Source organism: Oryctolagus cuniculus, chromosome 5 (genome assembly GCF_051225735.1).
Source record: "Oryctolagus cuniculus isolate XC-2025 breed Fujian yellow rabbit chromosome 5, ASM5122573v1, whole genome shotgun sequence".
Lineage (NCBI taxonomy): Eukaryota > Metazoa > Chordata > Mammalia > Lagomorpha > Leporidae > Oryctolagus > Oryctolagus cuniculus.
Window position 1 is genome coordinate 65,783,942 of NC_142871.1, and position 14,039 is coordinate 65,797,980.

Sequence of the window (14,039 nt, forward strand, 5' to 3'; positions counted from 1 at the left end):
CATGGGAGACCAGGAGAAGCACCTGGCTCCTGGCTTCAGATCAGCATGATGTGCCGGCCGCAGCGGCCATTGGAGGGTGGACCAACAGCAAAAGGAAGACCTTTCTCTCTGTCTCTCTCTCACTGTCCACTCTGCCTGTCAAAAATAAAAAAGGATTTAGAGACTTTTTGTGAGTGGCACCAGAAACTAATCCAGAAGTTTCTGACAAGTAAAGTGTATCTGAAAATAGTCTTTTTCCTCCCAGATTCCATGCATATAAGCAAATCCAGTATTCACTGCTGTCTGCTAACTTAGATTGCATGTTCACAGAATAGAGTTTGGAAGTACACAATTTATAAAGATATATTGTAACAAATATCCAAATATAGCTTAAACTAAGAAAGCAAATACTTCAGTCACGTGGTACAGCTTCTTACCATTGGTGCTAATCCTGCACCGTAGTATAGTAATCTTACAATAGTTTGTCCGTAAGTGTGAGAATTGGGATAACATTAATGATTAGCGATCATGGGAGGGGACGGGATGCAGCAGTTAAGTTGCTCCTTGGGACACTGCACCCCACATCAGAGTGCCAGGTCGACTCCCAGCAACTCCACTTCCCATCCAGCTTCCTGCTAATGCACACTCTGGGAGACAGCAGATTGGTGGCTCAAGTACTTGGGCCACTGCTATGCACGTGGGAGATGCTGATGGGGCTCTGAGCACCTGGCTTCAGCCTGGCCCAGCCAAGGCTGTCACTAGCATTTGGAATGAGCCAGTTGATGGAAAAATCTTTCTCTGTCTCTCTGCTTTGCAAATAAAATGAAAATAAACAAAGTTTTAAAAGATTGGCTGTCATCAACTGATGTATCTCTCATGTCCCTCCTTGCCTGTAGGGGGCAAAGTCTTGTTTCCCAACCATTTAGTGCACAGAGGAGATGAGAAGGGGGCAGGGCTCCCGTTTCAGTGCTCCACCAGTCAATCAAGAAGTGTCCGTGAGGGGACCGATTGGTTACTGGTTTTCCAGTGCTGGGATCGCTCATGGCTTTTCCCTATACTTGACAGCATATCTTTAAGCGCTGTGGGGAGGTGCCGTTTCACACCAGCCACTCTGTGGGTGACTGACTGTGTTTCATAAACCACAGCAGTGCCATGGTTTTCCAACGTTAAGGACTTGTCTTCCCTTGCTTTAGTTCTCAGTGTTAGGGAGTAGTCATATGAAGTTCAGGAAGTGGAATTTTGATCCTTAGTTAAATGCATGGGAGTTGTTGTGTCCATCAGTCCTTTTGTGTGGTGCATAATTACTAGGGTAAACCGAAGTTGGGAAAGCGGTTTAGAATGGACTGTCTTTGGTCCCTGCTTCTGTCCACTTGTGTGTCCACGGACAGGTAGATGTCCGGTGACAGGAGCCCCAGAGCGCTCATCCAGAGTCCTGTTGGGCTCCTCACCATGAGCCTGTCACCTGCCTCTCAGGTAAAATGGTCCAAAAAGTCACTGTTTCCTTGACCTGCTCTAAGTGGTCTGGTTTGGGGGAAACCTCTTAAGATTCCACAATTGGGTTTTTTTACTTTCTCCTTTAAAAAAAATATTTATTTATTTATTTATTTGAAAGGCAGGGTTACAGAGGAAGAGAAAGAGACAGAGAGAGGAAATCTTCCTTCCGCTGGTTTGCTCCCTAAGTGGCTGCAACAATCAGAGGTGGGCTGATCCAAAACCAGGAGCCAGGAGCTTCTTCCAGGTCTCCCACATGGGTACAGGGGGTCCAAGCCCTCAGGCCATCTTCTGCTACTTTCCCAGGTGCATTAGCAGGGAACTGGATCAGAAGTGGAACAGCCAGAACTCACTTGGGATGGCAGCATCACAGGTGGCGGCTTAACGTGCTGCGCCACGGCACCAGCCCCTAGGTTTTTTACCCCTTCTCGTACTCATGGAATGCACTGGAATCTTATCCAGTGTTGACGGGGTGAGAGAGGAAGGTGCCATGTGATGGTGCTGGTAAGGTGGACTCTCGGAGCTCTCCGCACGCCAGGCTCTGTGCTCAGCGCCTCTGCGTAGGGATCCTTGTCCTGGGGTGGCGATGAGCGGGGTCCCTGACAACTGCTGCTCTTGGCCACTCCTGGCACCTGGTCGTACCACATGGCCCTCGCCCCCTGACATCTCACAAGTCCCATGGACTAACCTGGCCTGTGCTCTCCTTTGTAGGTATCATTTATCACTGTGATCTTACCAAAGAGGAGCTGGAGCCCAGAGTCTTCCGAGAGGTGACGGTAAAAGGAATCGATGCTTCCGAATACCAGACCGTTCAGGTATGGGGAGCCCCATCTCGTGACCGTGTCGGGGAATGGGGCTCTCACGGAGGGAATCCGGGGTAACACCCAGAAGCTCCTGCTGCTGTGGCAGACTCAGCAGTGAGCCTGGTGCAGACCCTGCGCTCCTGGGGTTTGCACGTTCTGCTCCCGTGGCGGCTGTTCTCCCCAGCATGCCAGCGTTCTCTGTCTCAGGGCTCTTACAGCCATCAGAGCTGCTCTGTCTGCATCTGTCAGTCTGCTGCCTCGGAAATGGGTTGTGTTCTGGCTTGCCATCTGCATTTCAGATGTCCCTCTGCCCGGCACTGAGAGACGCTCGGTAAAATACTTGAATAGCTGGAGGGAGGTCAGTCACTGTCAGTCATCGCAAGCCCAGCCTCTGGTCCTGGCCTTCCTTAGATAAGAATCTCTGCTTTCCATTCTTCCGCTTCCCGAGGGGACTGAGTCTTCCCGAGACTGAATTCCTGGGTGGTTGTTGATGGCAATGACTGTCACTGTTCCTTTGCAACCAGAGGTGCCCCCTATGGCACCAGGCGTTTTGCAAGGCTCTCCCACCGGGAGGGCTGGACCAGGAAGGCCACAGATTAGGAATCTGAGTATCATTTGTGAAGAAAGATGAGAAGTGGGAGCACTGGCTGTTTCCAGGGATGCTTCTGTGAGCAGGCCGTTAGGATAACTCGGTCGCTTGTGCCTCAGCTGTCGAGGCACCACCCGGGTGACGGGCTAGACTCAGGTCACACGGAAAGCTGTGTTTACAGAGACAGGCGCTGGGCCACATCCCAACCCTTGTTCTGTATCAAGGGTCAGCAAATTGACCTCCTGCTTTCCTGGAGAACAGCCACACCTACTGCTTTACCTGTCACCGTGGCTGCTCTGACCACACAGAATGAGTCTGCCGAACCTTCCCATGAAAATGGTATTTATTTATTTATTTATTTATTATTTGACAAATAGAGTTAGACAGTGAGAGAGAGACAGAGAGAAAGGTCTTCTTTCCATTGGTTCACCCCCCCAAATGGCTGCTATGGCTGGCGTACTGCGCCGATCCGAAGGCAGGAGCCAGGTACTCATCCTGGTCTCCCATGTGAGTGCAGGGCCCAAGCACTTGGGCCATCCTCCACTGCACTCCCGAGCCACAGCACAGAGCTGGACTGGAAGAGGAGCAACCGAGACTAGAACCCGGGGTGCCGGCGCCGCAAGCGGAGGATTAACCAAGTGAGCCATGGCGCTGGCCCGAAAGTGGTATTTGAAATCCAAATGTCCTATGTAGTTGGCCAGAGCCTTTCTCAGGGCCGAGATCCTACCACATGCTCGCTGCCTGACACCAGGCACATCACGCAGCCTTCTCTGCCACAGGGTTTTTGGTGGGACAACAGAGACGTTACAGTGGTGAGGTGCTGTGTATGAAGTGTCTGGCTCATAGAATGTTATCTGAGAAAAAAGATAACAAGCTCTAGTTCTGCACCATCTCAAGGCGAGCCCCTGCCTTGGAGTACATCCTGTGGGGACCTGCAGCCCCTGCCTGGCGGTCCCCCGGGTCCCCCGGCTCGCGCGGCCTCATCTTGAAGATCACCCTCTCCTGCCAGTACCGCCAGGAACGCCCAGGCAGCACCCAGCAGGTGTCCCCTCTTCTACTCACAGCCGCCCTGGGGCTGGGCAGAGGTGCTCCTGAGAAGCGCCCGGCTTTTCCTCCTCTGCGGCCCCCCACTCTATGTAACACGTGTGCAGTAAGGACAGCAGCGAGGCAGCTCCTTAGGGGGAACTCGCTCTCCTCGGTCAGGCAGCGAGGGGTCCTTTCTCCTACAGATGGCTCGCTCTTCCTGGTTCTGATAGTTGCGATATTCTTTACAGATGGTCAGCCCATTAGCACTGCATGTGTACTGTTCTTATTTATAAATGAAGAGATGAAGCTTTGCACAGACGGGCAGGTGCTTCAGTGTGCAGCAGCATCTGTCAGCTGTGGGCACAGCGGCCTGCTGTTTCAGGACAGAGCCGAGGGGGAGTGGGCGTGTGTGCTGCCAGTCACGTCTGTGTCCCTGGAAAACTCACGCCTGGCTCCCACCTCCCCAGGAAAATCCCCTGACATGGAGCTCCCCCAAGACTCTCACCTTTTTTTTTTTTTTTAATTTGTACCATGGCAGAAGGGGGAAGAAAGAGCCGTGTAAATATTTGAAGAGAGAGTGGCTGAAGCCGACACACTGGCTTGCAGCTCTTAGTGCACTGTTGCTCGTGTCCGTGTCTCAGACAAATGGAGCCATGCCCGTGAGCGTGCGTGGCGGTGACTGAAGGCCTCATAGCTACCGAGTGTGCACGGGGTGCCTCTTGTGCCGCTGTCAAAGCACAGCTGTTCCTTGCCAACAGGTGCCTTTGAAGTGCACTGTGAAGTCAGGGACGCGGCCGCTCTGTGTAGTGGCGCAGATTCGAGTGTAGGTGGTAGCACTATGACAGGAAGTGAGAGCGTGACAGGTGCTCTCACATGTTCATTAGGCTCCCGGCAGTGCTCCCAACAGTGACCCTCCCTCATCATGAACGTGGGCTGCAGAGAGGGCTCCGAGCGTGAGTGGGAGGCCTCTTCACGGTGTCTAATAGGAACCGCAGCGGTTGCAGGGGGAAGATCATTGATTTTTGTTTTTGGTTCCTTTAGACCAGTGGTTTAATTTTTTTTAACGATTTTATTTATTTATTTGAGAGGTAGAGTTACAGACAGTGAGAGGGAAAGAGGGAGAGACAGAGAGAGAAAGGTCTTCCTTCCGTTAGTTCACTCCCCAAGTGGCTGCAACAGCTAGAGCTGTGCCAATCTGAAGCCAGGAGCTTCTTCCCAGTCTCCCACGCAGGTGCAGGGGGCCAAGGACTTGGGCCACCTTCTACTGCTTTCCCGGGCCATAGCAGAGAGATGGATGAGAAGAGGAGCAGCCAGGACTGGAAACAGTGTCCATATAGGATGCCGGTGCCGCAGGCAGAGGATTAACCTACTGCGCCACGGCGCCGGCCCCAGTAGTTTAGTTTTTATGTTCATTCTGTGTGTGGTTTAAAGACTGACACCTGGGCTGTTTGTCATTGCGTCTACCTCTCTGTGTGAAGCCAGTACGCCAGCCCACACCGCCCTCCATGGCTGCTCAGCCCTAATGAGTGAGTGGTGGTCGCGACCATGCACGTGTGTGAGTAGTACTGCCTGCCTAGGAAGGGAAAGCAGACCAGGCCGAGCGAGGGAACGGCAAGGGAAGAACACCGCTAAGGCTGTCTTTGCACCACCGTCCCCTTCCTTCAAGACCCCCGGAGCGTCCTGCCTGGGCAGGGAGAGCCAGTGCCCTGTTTGGCTGACAGAGCTGCTCTCTCTCTGGCCTTTATCCCTTCCTGATTATAGCTCTGGGCAGAAAAGTGATCTGTGTCGAAAATGCAGTTTTGAAAACCAGATCCTAGAAAAGCTGTCACTTTCCCTTCTATTCTAGAATACACAGAAGAATTTCATATTAACTAGGAAATATCTGCAATTGATAATGTCTACTCTTTCCTGCTTTTTATTGTGAATGACAGACAGGGCCACAAATAATTGATTAGAACCAAAAGCAGAGCAACAGAGAGATCTTCCATCCTCCTCCCCCACTCCCCAATGCCCACAACAGCCGGGGCCGAGCCAGGCTGGAGCCAGGAATTCCACTGAAGTCTCCCACGTGGATGGCAGGGAACCAAGTACTTGAGCCATCATCTGCAACCTCCCGGGTGCACATTAGCAGGAAGCTGGAACAGAAGTGGAGATGGGACTCCATCCCAGGCACCCTGATATGGGATGTGAGAATCCCAAGTGGCGGCTTAACCTGCTGTACCACAGCAGCCACGCCGTATGCCAGTGTCTTTTAAAAAGAAGTTGAAATAGCATTAGAAATTCTATTTGGTTACAAGTGAACTTAACTGGAAAAAACTGTCTGCACATATAATCAGTAATACCTACATGCTTCATTTTAAACAAAATTAAGGAACAGGGAAATGGTAATTCAGCTTTTTAAGTTATCAATAAATATTCATGACGTGACAGGCATTGCCAGGTATGATTTGAATAGGAAGAAACTGCAGACACAGGCACTGCCCATGGGGCGTTTACGGTCAGACTGGGCAGTAGAGACGTGGAGGGCTGCAAAGGTCTCCCCATCATCAGAGGTAGGGTTCAGCCTCAGTCAGCACTGTGGTGTTGAGAGACCAGCTGGGCCGGGTCCAGGAGGATGTCTTCCAGGAGGGGTGGAAGATGGGTGTGGCTCTGAGGGGTGATGCTTCGTAGACCCCAGTTCCCCACCGAGATTCTCAGTCTCACCCTTACCCTTCGTTCAGAGGCTGCCTTTCTGTTGCAGTGTAGTTTTGTAATCCATGTTAAATTAGAGAAGAGAAGAGCATCCCCTCAGTACCCCGGGCAGTGGGGTGGCCTTTGGCTGTCGTCACGTGCAGATGCACAAGTGCATGGGGCTTGATGTGGCGTATCAAAAGAAGGCAGGGTAGCAATGGTGCACTTGCTGGCTGTGTGTCATTCTTACTCAGCCGGCTGAGATCAGCTTTTCTCCTTCCAAAATAAAAGGCAAGACCTACAGACCTGAAAGAGCAAGAAATTGAGAATGCTATGAATAAATCCCATTAACAATAGTTTCCACGTGTTATAAAGACACTAGATTAGGAGAATCCAAGTACCCGTGTTTTATGGGAAGGAAGCTGAAATCAGTGTGGAAGAATAGTGAGAGTTTTTAAGTATTTAACTTCTATTTTATTGTCTTTATTCCTCTTCTCTTCCGGTATTAGGAGTTTGTCTTTTTTGAGGATTACATACTGTAGTGCATATGCTGCACCCGAGAGCATTCCTAATACAGTTTCCCCAGAAGCTGAACAGAAACGTTCAAGTTCACGATGGTTCTTTGGGTTTACCAGTATGCCTTGGGGCAAGGGGAGTGAGTTGCTTTTGTTTTTGTTTGTCTTTAATTTCAATTTTCCCACCCTCGGTGAGAACCAGTTTGGGGTAGCTGCCATACAGGTTTCGCTATCTGGAGAACATGTTAATTAGTGTTTTAGTGCTCATTAACTCCTGCACTGAGCCCGTGGCACATGCAGGTTTTGAGAAGTGACTCATCTGCACCCTTGGTGAGCTCACTGTTGAACTAGTGATGACGTTTTCTGTAGCGCTGTGTTCTTGCAGTTGTAGAAAGCTGCAGAATGTATGCACTGCAGTGAGTAGGGGAATGTTTTCAAACTGTGCTTACCTATGATAAGGGAATCTGGTTGAAATGGCATCATTTGTTCCTGACAGCTTCTTGCCTGTGGGTTCTTGTTATTTTATTTTATTTTTTATTTTTTGACAGGCAGAGTGGACAGTGAGAGAGAGAGAGAGAGAGACAGACAGACAGACAGAGAGAAAAGTCTTCCTTTTGCTGTTGGTTCACCCTCCAATGGCCGCCACAGCCGGCGCACTGCGCTGATCCAAAGCCAGGAACCAGGAGCCAGGTGCTTCCTCCTAGTCTCCCATGCGGGTGCAGGGCCCAAGGACCTGGGCCATCCTCCACTGCACTCTCGGGCCATAACAGAGAGCTGGCCTGGAAGAAGGGCAACCGGGACAGAATCCAGCGCCCCGACCGGGACTAGAATCCGGTGTGCTGGCGCCGCAGGCAGAGGACTAGCCTAGTGAGCCGCGGCGCCGGCCAGTTCTTGTTATTTTTGATACTACACTTCACAATGACATACTCTTGCATATACAGATGGCTGCTCCGCCTTGGAGTCTCCAAGTCATGCAGGCATCCTTTGTTGAAGTTATAATATTTATATTTGAGCGTGAACTTGCTTGTGTGTCTCTTTCCTCTCCTCTATTTATCAACTGTGTTCATGTAATTTGACTCTAAGAGATGACAAGAGTCTTTGTTTTCTTGCTGTCGTATAATAGAGAAGTAAGTTATGTGGGCTAAGTCTGCAGTCTGCAGACCACTGTACATAAATTGTCTTCCGTGTCTAAAAAGGGGCACTAGTTTGCAGCGACCTGAGAGTATATAACCCATAACGTGTCTAAGGCGCAGGGCAGCCTCAGGGCTGCAGCAGCGTCTGTTTGCATAGCTCTGTGACTTCCCGCGGTGGAAGGGCTAGGAGATTCCTGAGTCCTCTGCAAGCGTGGCTCCGGCAGGCGGGACGGACATCAAGGCTGGGTCACTCCTCAGTTCCAAGCCGAGCTTCTGTCTAATTTATGAATGTGCTGAGGATGAAGAAAGCTGCTGAATCTGTGCCAGGTGGGTTACAGCATGGGGAGGGTCAAGAAAGGAAGCCCCCATCAGCCGCCTCTCCTGGGGACGTGGGACCTGGGGTGATGGGCTGGTATGGCAGTTTTGCCCCAATCGCTTTCTTTGCTGAGACACTCAATCAAACAGATGCTGATTTAATATGAATGGCTCAGATTCCAGTCTAGAAGGCCCCCTAGGTTGATTGTATTTTAGGAAAACTTCTGTCTTAGAGGCCATAGCAGCCACAGGTCAGGCTGTGCATAAACTTAGAACTATGGATGACTGCCATACTCATTGCAGCTTTGTTCAACCTAAGTATATCCAAGATTTTTAATATTTCAGATGGCTACAGATGTTCCTGGATTTGCTGTTACATGTAAGAAAGGCCCTTAAATAAGTTTCACACTTTGCTCTGAGAGTTTTGGCTTTTGAGAGGCATCTAAGTTTGCTATTGCTGACCTTTGCTACTACTGAGGTGGGTCAATTTCAGGTTACCCAAAGCTAGCCGCAAGCTCTACAGCTTTCTAGGAAACTCTCTTGGGAAAAGCATGGTAATATTAGTGTTAATGGCATTAATAATGCTAGTATTTCATTATGCTATAAAAACAGAAAATCACTTCCTCCTTAGAACTGGACCAGTGGCATAATATGATTGCTGATGGTACTGTGTTTTACCATCTTAATTGTTCAGTTTTTAAAACCCATCTGGATCTTATGGTATGTTAGTCAGTGTAGGTTCAGCTGCGAGTGCCAGGAAGAGTAAAACCAGAATAGCAATGGCGTGAGGAAGATCAGAGTGTTTCTCCCTCACCTATGAAGGAAGTACTGGGAATCAGCCCGGGACCAGCCGGTGTCCCAGGAGTGAGGAATCCCAGGTCCTGCCCTTGCTGCCCAGCACCACACGTGGCTTCCATTCCCACCAACACTTTGTGCCCCTAGATGGCTGCTGGGGGTTCAGCCATTGCTCATTCACTTTCCAGCCAGCTGGAAGCTGCTAGTGGGGAAGGAATGGGCATGGACACTTCCCTCTTTGTTCTCAGGGTATTTGCTAGAAGGTAACAGGCATTATATCTGCCTACTTCTCACTGGTGAAAATGGCCTTAGACCCAGCTAGAAGAATAGTTGATATGTAGTTTTATTCCAGGAAAAATATGTCCAGCTAAAAATTAGGGCCTTATTGTCAAGTAAACAGGAGGAATGGGTACTGGGGAGACAACTTGCCATCTGCCACAAAAGACAATTCCAGGCCTCCCTTCAACCTAAGCTTTTTGGGGTAGACTCTGAGACCAAGGAACCCAAGTGCCACCTGGTGGCCAGGTACCTACATCACAGGCTCAGGGCTGGGGAAACGAAGATGCTTGAAAAATTGAGCGGTTAGGTATTATCATTGTTGGTGGCAGAAGTCACACAGGGTGAAGACAAAGGCGCTTTCCCCGTGGAGAAAGCAGTGGAGCGCTGCTTCTGGAACATGAGGTGTAGCGCAAGCACGCGTGGGAATCTCTGAGCACCAAGCTCAATTCTGCGAGGCAGCCTGGCCCAGTGAAGAACTCGGTAAGCTCGGGGTCAGCTCGCTTTCCAGGCGTTGATTCTGTGCTGCCGTCTGCCTCTCACCTGGGATAACGGAGCCGCTGCTGCCCTGGGCAGGGTGTGGGCAGTCTGTCCTCTCGGCCAGACGCAGGTGGCCAGGTCCCTAACCGCACGGCTGCCGCCTGGGCATTTATCCTCAGTGGTACACTTTCTCACCCTGCACACGAGGCCGTCTGCCTTCCAGTGCGTGGCCATCAGGGTCCACCCAGCTGAACCCTCTCATTTTACAGAGAAGGAAACACTGTCAAAGACGGACAGAGCCAAGACTAGACTAGAGACTCTCAGATTATGTTAAACATGTGCATTGTGTCATCAGGAGAAGTTCTTAGTGCTCTCTGTGGCTCGGAGGTTTTTTCTATTATTATTATTTTTCACCTTTAAAATAAGCAAATTAGACTAAATGGCCTGAAAATCCCCAGGCTGTTTTACTTTCAAAAGTGTGTTTTTGTACCATATAATCCTTTGGTGAGTACTCTGTAGACTCTTATGGAACCTGTTAAAAAATACAAATGCTCTCTGTGTAGAAGGGGAGAAAATAAAGGCCCACAAATCCATAATTTTATGATTTATAAATAATATTTAGTTGATGGCTTATTATATAAATAATTTTAAATGATAAATGTTTATGATTTTAATGTTCCAGCCTCCTTATTACATATTAATGGAGTATGGAGTATCCATTTATTTATTTATGTCCTCTATACACACCACACCCACTTTTTTTTTTTTTTTTCATCTGAAGGATGTTAAGTCTTAAATGTTTGCCACCATGTGGCAGGCTTGAAACCCCATCAGATATAGTCCGCAGTGAAATAAAGCCAGGGTTTTTCTGGTTTTGCTCTTGTCTAGTCTCCTCCAGCTGCCCCTCAGGGCGCTCTTCCAGGTTGGCCTGAATGTCCACCCCGGCGCTGGGCAGTCCCTCATAGGGATGCAGAAGTGAACATGCAGGCTGATGTGGGGAACCCGAGCCCAGGAGCCCCAGGGTTCAGGAAGGGGACTATGACAGAAAGGTGGGGAAGGACTGCCCCACCTCCCTCCTACAAAGCCTTCCCAGTGCAGAGAAAACCCACACGACAACCAGACACTGGTTTCTAAATGTCCACCTAACCCTGTCCACTCACTTTTATTTAAAAGGCAGAGTTACAGAGAGAGAGAGAGATGATTCATCTGTTGGTTCATTTCCCAGATGTCTATGATGGCCAGGGCTGGGCCAGGTCAAAGCCAGGAGCCAGGAGCTTCATCCTGGTCTTCCATGTGGGTAAAGGGGCCCAAGCACTTGGACTGCCTTCTGTTTTACCAGGCACATTGGAGGGAGCTGAAACAGAAGTGAAGCCACAGGGGCTTGAACCCATGCCCGTATGGGATGCTGACGTCACAGCCGCAGCTTAACCCCTGTGCCACAGCACCAGTCCTCCCCTCCCTCTGCCCGCTGTGCTGGGGTCCCACTGAGAGTTGACAGATGATGGGCTTGGTAGAAACACACCAGTGCAGGGGTTACACTGAGAGTAGAAGCAGATTGGTGCTGGGCATACTCCGTCATCTCCCCAGAGGAAAAGCCGTCACTGGCATAGCTCTCACTGGTCTGAGAAGGAAGGAGGAAGACTTCTCCACTTCGGCAGGAGGAATCCTTTGATTTGGATTAAGCGCGCTCTGACCTGGCTTCATGGTTCCCTGTCCGCACTCCTTGCCACTAAATGTGGGGTGTATATCAGAAATGCCGTGGGGGTTATACAAAGGGTAGGAAGGTATCATGGATTGCAAGGCACCACGAGGCTCTGGCACGGGCCACACAAGGGTTCCTGGCTGTCATCTGTCCCGCGTGGGCAGCGCTGCACAACTCTCAGTGCCCTCTGCCATCCAGTGCCCCGGTCCGCCTCCCTGCAAACACTCCCAGCCACATGCAGACTCACAGACAGCTCCGCACTCCCTCCTGGAAATGCCCTTTTTCTTTTACTCCTTTTTCTGAAATTCCACACTCTGAGTTTGTGGTCAGATCTCAGCATCTCTGTGGAAACCTCTCTTCTCGTGCCTGCCCCAGGAGCTCAGTGTACAGCCTTACGGGAAAGGGATAGGAGGTGGAAGAAGAACCCAGCATGGGTGTGTGTATGCCGTGAGCCGACCCTGTGCTGTCTCACTTCTTTCTTTTTTAAGAAAATATTGTGGCTGGCACTGTAACGGAACAAGTTAAGCCACCACCTGCAATGCCAGCACCCCATAAGGACTCCGGTTTGAGTCCCAGCTGTTGCACTTCCGATCCAGCTCCCTGCTAATGCACCTGGGAAAACAGCAGAAGATGGCCCAAGTGCTTGCACTCCTACACCCACATGGGAGACCTGGAAGAAGCTCCTGGCTCAAGGCTTTAGCCTGGCTCAGCACTGGCTGTTGTGGCCATTTGGGGAATGAACCAGTGGATGTAAAATCTCTCTCTCTCTCTCTGTAACCCTGCCTTTCAAATAAATAAATAAATCTTTAAAAAGTATATTTATTTATTATTTGAAAGGTAAAGTGACCCAGGGATGTGAGGGGAGATGTGATCTGTTTACTCCCCAAATGGTCACATCTGCCAGGGCTGAGCCAAGCCCAGAACTCCATCTGGCTCTGCCACACGGGTGACAGGGGCTCAGGCACGTGGGTCATCAGCTGCTGCTTTCTCAGACACATCAGCAGGGAGCTGGATAGAAATGGAGCGGCTGGGACTCGAACATGTGCTCCAGTGTGGGATGCCAATGTCACAAGCAGCAGCTTTAACTCTCTGAACCACAAGGCTAGCCCCAGAAGTGTCCCGGGAAGGCAGTGGAGGATGGCCCAAGTGCTCTGGCTCCTAGTCCCCACCACTCTCTCGTGGACCTATGTGGATCCAGGGTCCCAAAAAATGCTGGGGTCTGTGAGTGGGAGCAGGATCAGGGACTGGGGCAGGAGGTGTTGGAAGCAGCAGGCAGCACTGGGGGCTGCTGGTGACCCGCGGTTCCTGCTCCAGCCCCTCCTTGCCCACCTGCCTTTTTGTCTTCCCCTGGGGCCACCTCCCTCTGTGCCCCTCCCTGGCCACCCACTCCCAGGAGAGCACTTTGGGCAGGGCTGCCCTTGCAGCTGCTGGGTGTTTGCCCAGCTCCAGGGCTAACAGCAGGGCTGCTTTATGTGGTCGTGAAGAAAGGAGTTCTGGCTACACTGACTTCACTGCGATGTTCATCAGTGGGAACTTGTAGCCAGACTCTCCTCGGGAGACGCGCTGGTGCATTCCAGTCTCCTGTGAGCACATGACGCAAGCCCCCGCAGTGTGGAGACTTTGTGGTGGTGTTGCTTGGGGCTGAGTGATGGATGTCATTCTGGATACTTTAGCCTGCTGACTGCCTAGCTGGGGCCAGCGATGGCAGGCAGAGCAACCTTTGTCCTGAAAGAAGCAGTAAAAGACACGGACGTGACTACTTGCCGTTGTTTCAGAGGGTAATGTGACTTCTGAACAGATTGCGTGTCCCTGTTGGTGATGTTTGCCTGCAGGTTTGGCCAGCCTTGAATAGTGCCCTCGAGACTCCCACGGCCCAGCTTCTGCCCTGCTCCCATCTCTGTCCCCTTGCCCCTCGTCCACACTGCTGAAGCCACACGGCCTCTGTGCGCAAACACATGTGCTCTCCAGCCCAGCCCACCCCTCTGCCTGGAGTGTCCAGCCCCACCCCCACCCCAGCTTTCACTGCAGGAATCAGAGACTCAGGTCTTTGGCAGCTCCTCCCACCCTCTCTTCCCCATGGCCTGCTTTCCGGTCCCCCAGGTACACTTGGCATCAGCTGTTATGCTGTCATTCGTTCATTGCTTGCCTCTCCCCGGTAGCATGCAGTTTTGCCCATCACTGTGCCCTCGGTACAAGCCTCTAAATGCTTGACTAGCGAATGCGAGTGGCGAGGACTGGGGCTGGACTCATCTCATTCTTGCTAGA

The 14,039-nt window shown here is 51.0% G+C and overlaps 1 protein-coding gene across 4 annotated transcripts in view; it reads left to right on the forward strand.

Annotated features, from left to right (window-relative positions):
* The window catches only part of PREP (prolyl endopeptidase), a 127,993-nt gene that overhangs the window by 84,920 nt on the left and 29,034 nt on the right, over positions 1–14,039 (forward strand). For all 4 annotated transcript variants that reach the window (XM_089332808.1, XM_017345303.4, XM_089332810.1 and 1 more), the window contains exon 10: positions 2,182–2,285. In XM_089332808.1, coding sequence (XP_089188934.1) covers positions 2,182–2,285 — 104 coding nt within the window. The remainder of the gene's footprint in view (positions 1–2,181; positions 2,286–14,039) is intronic.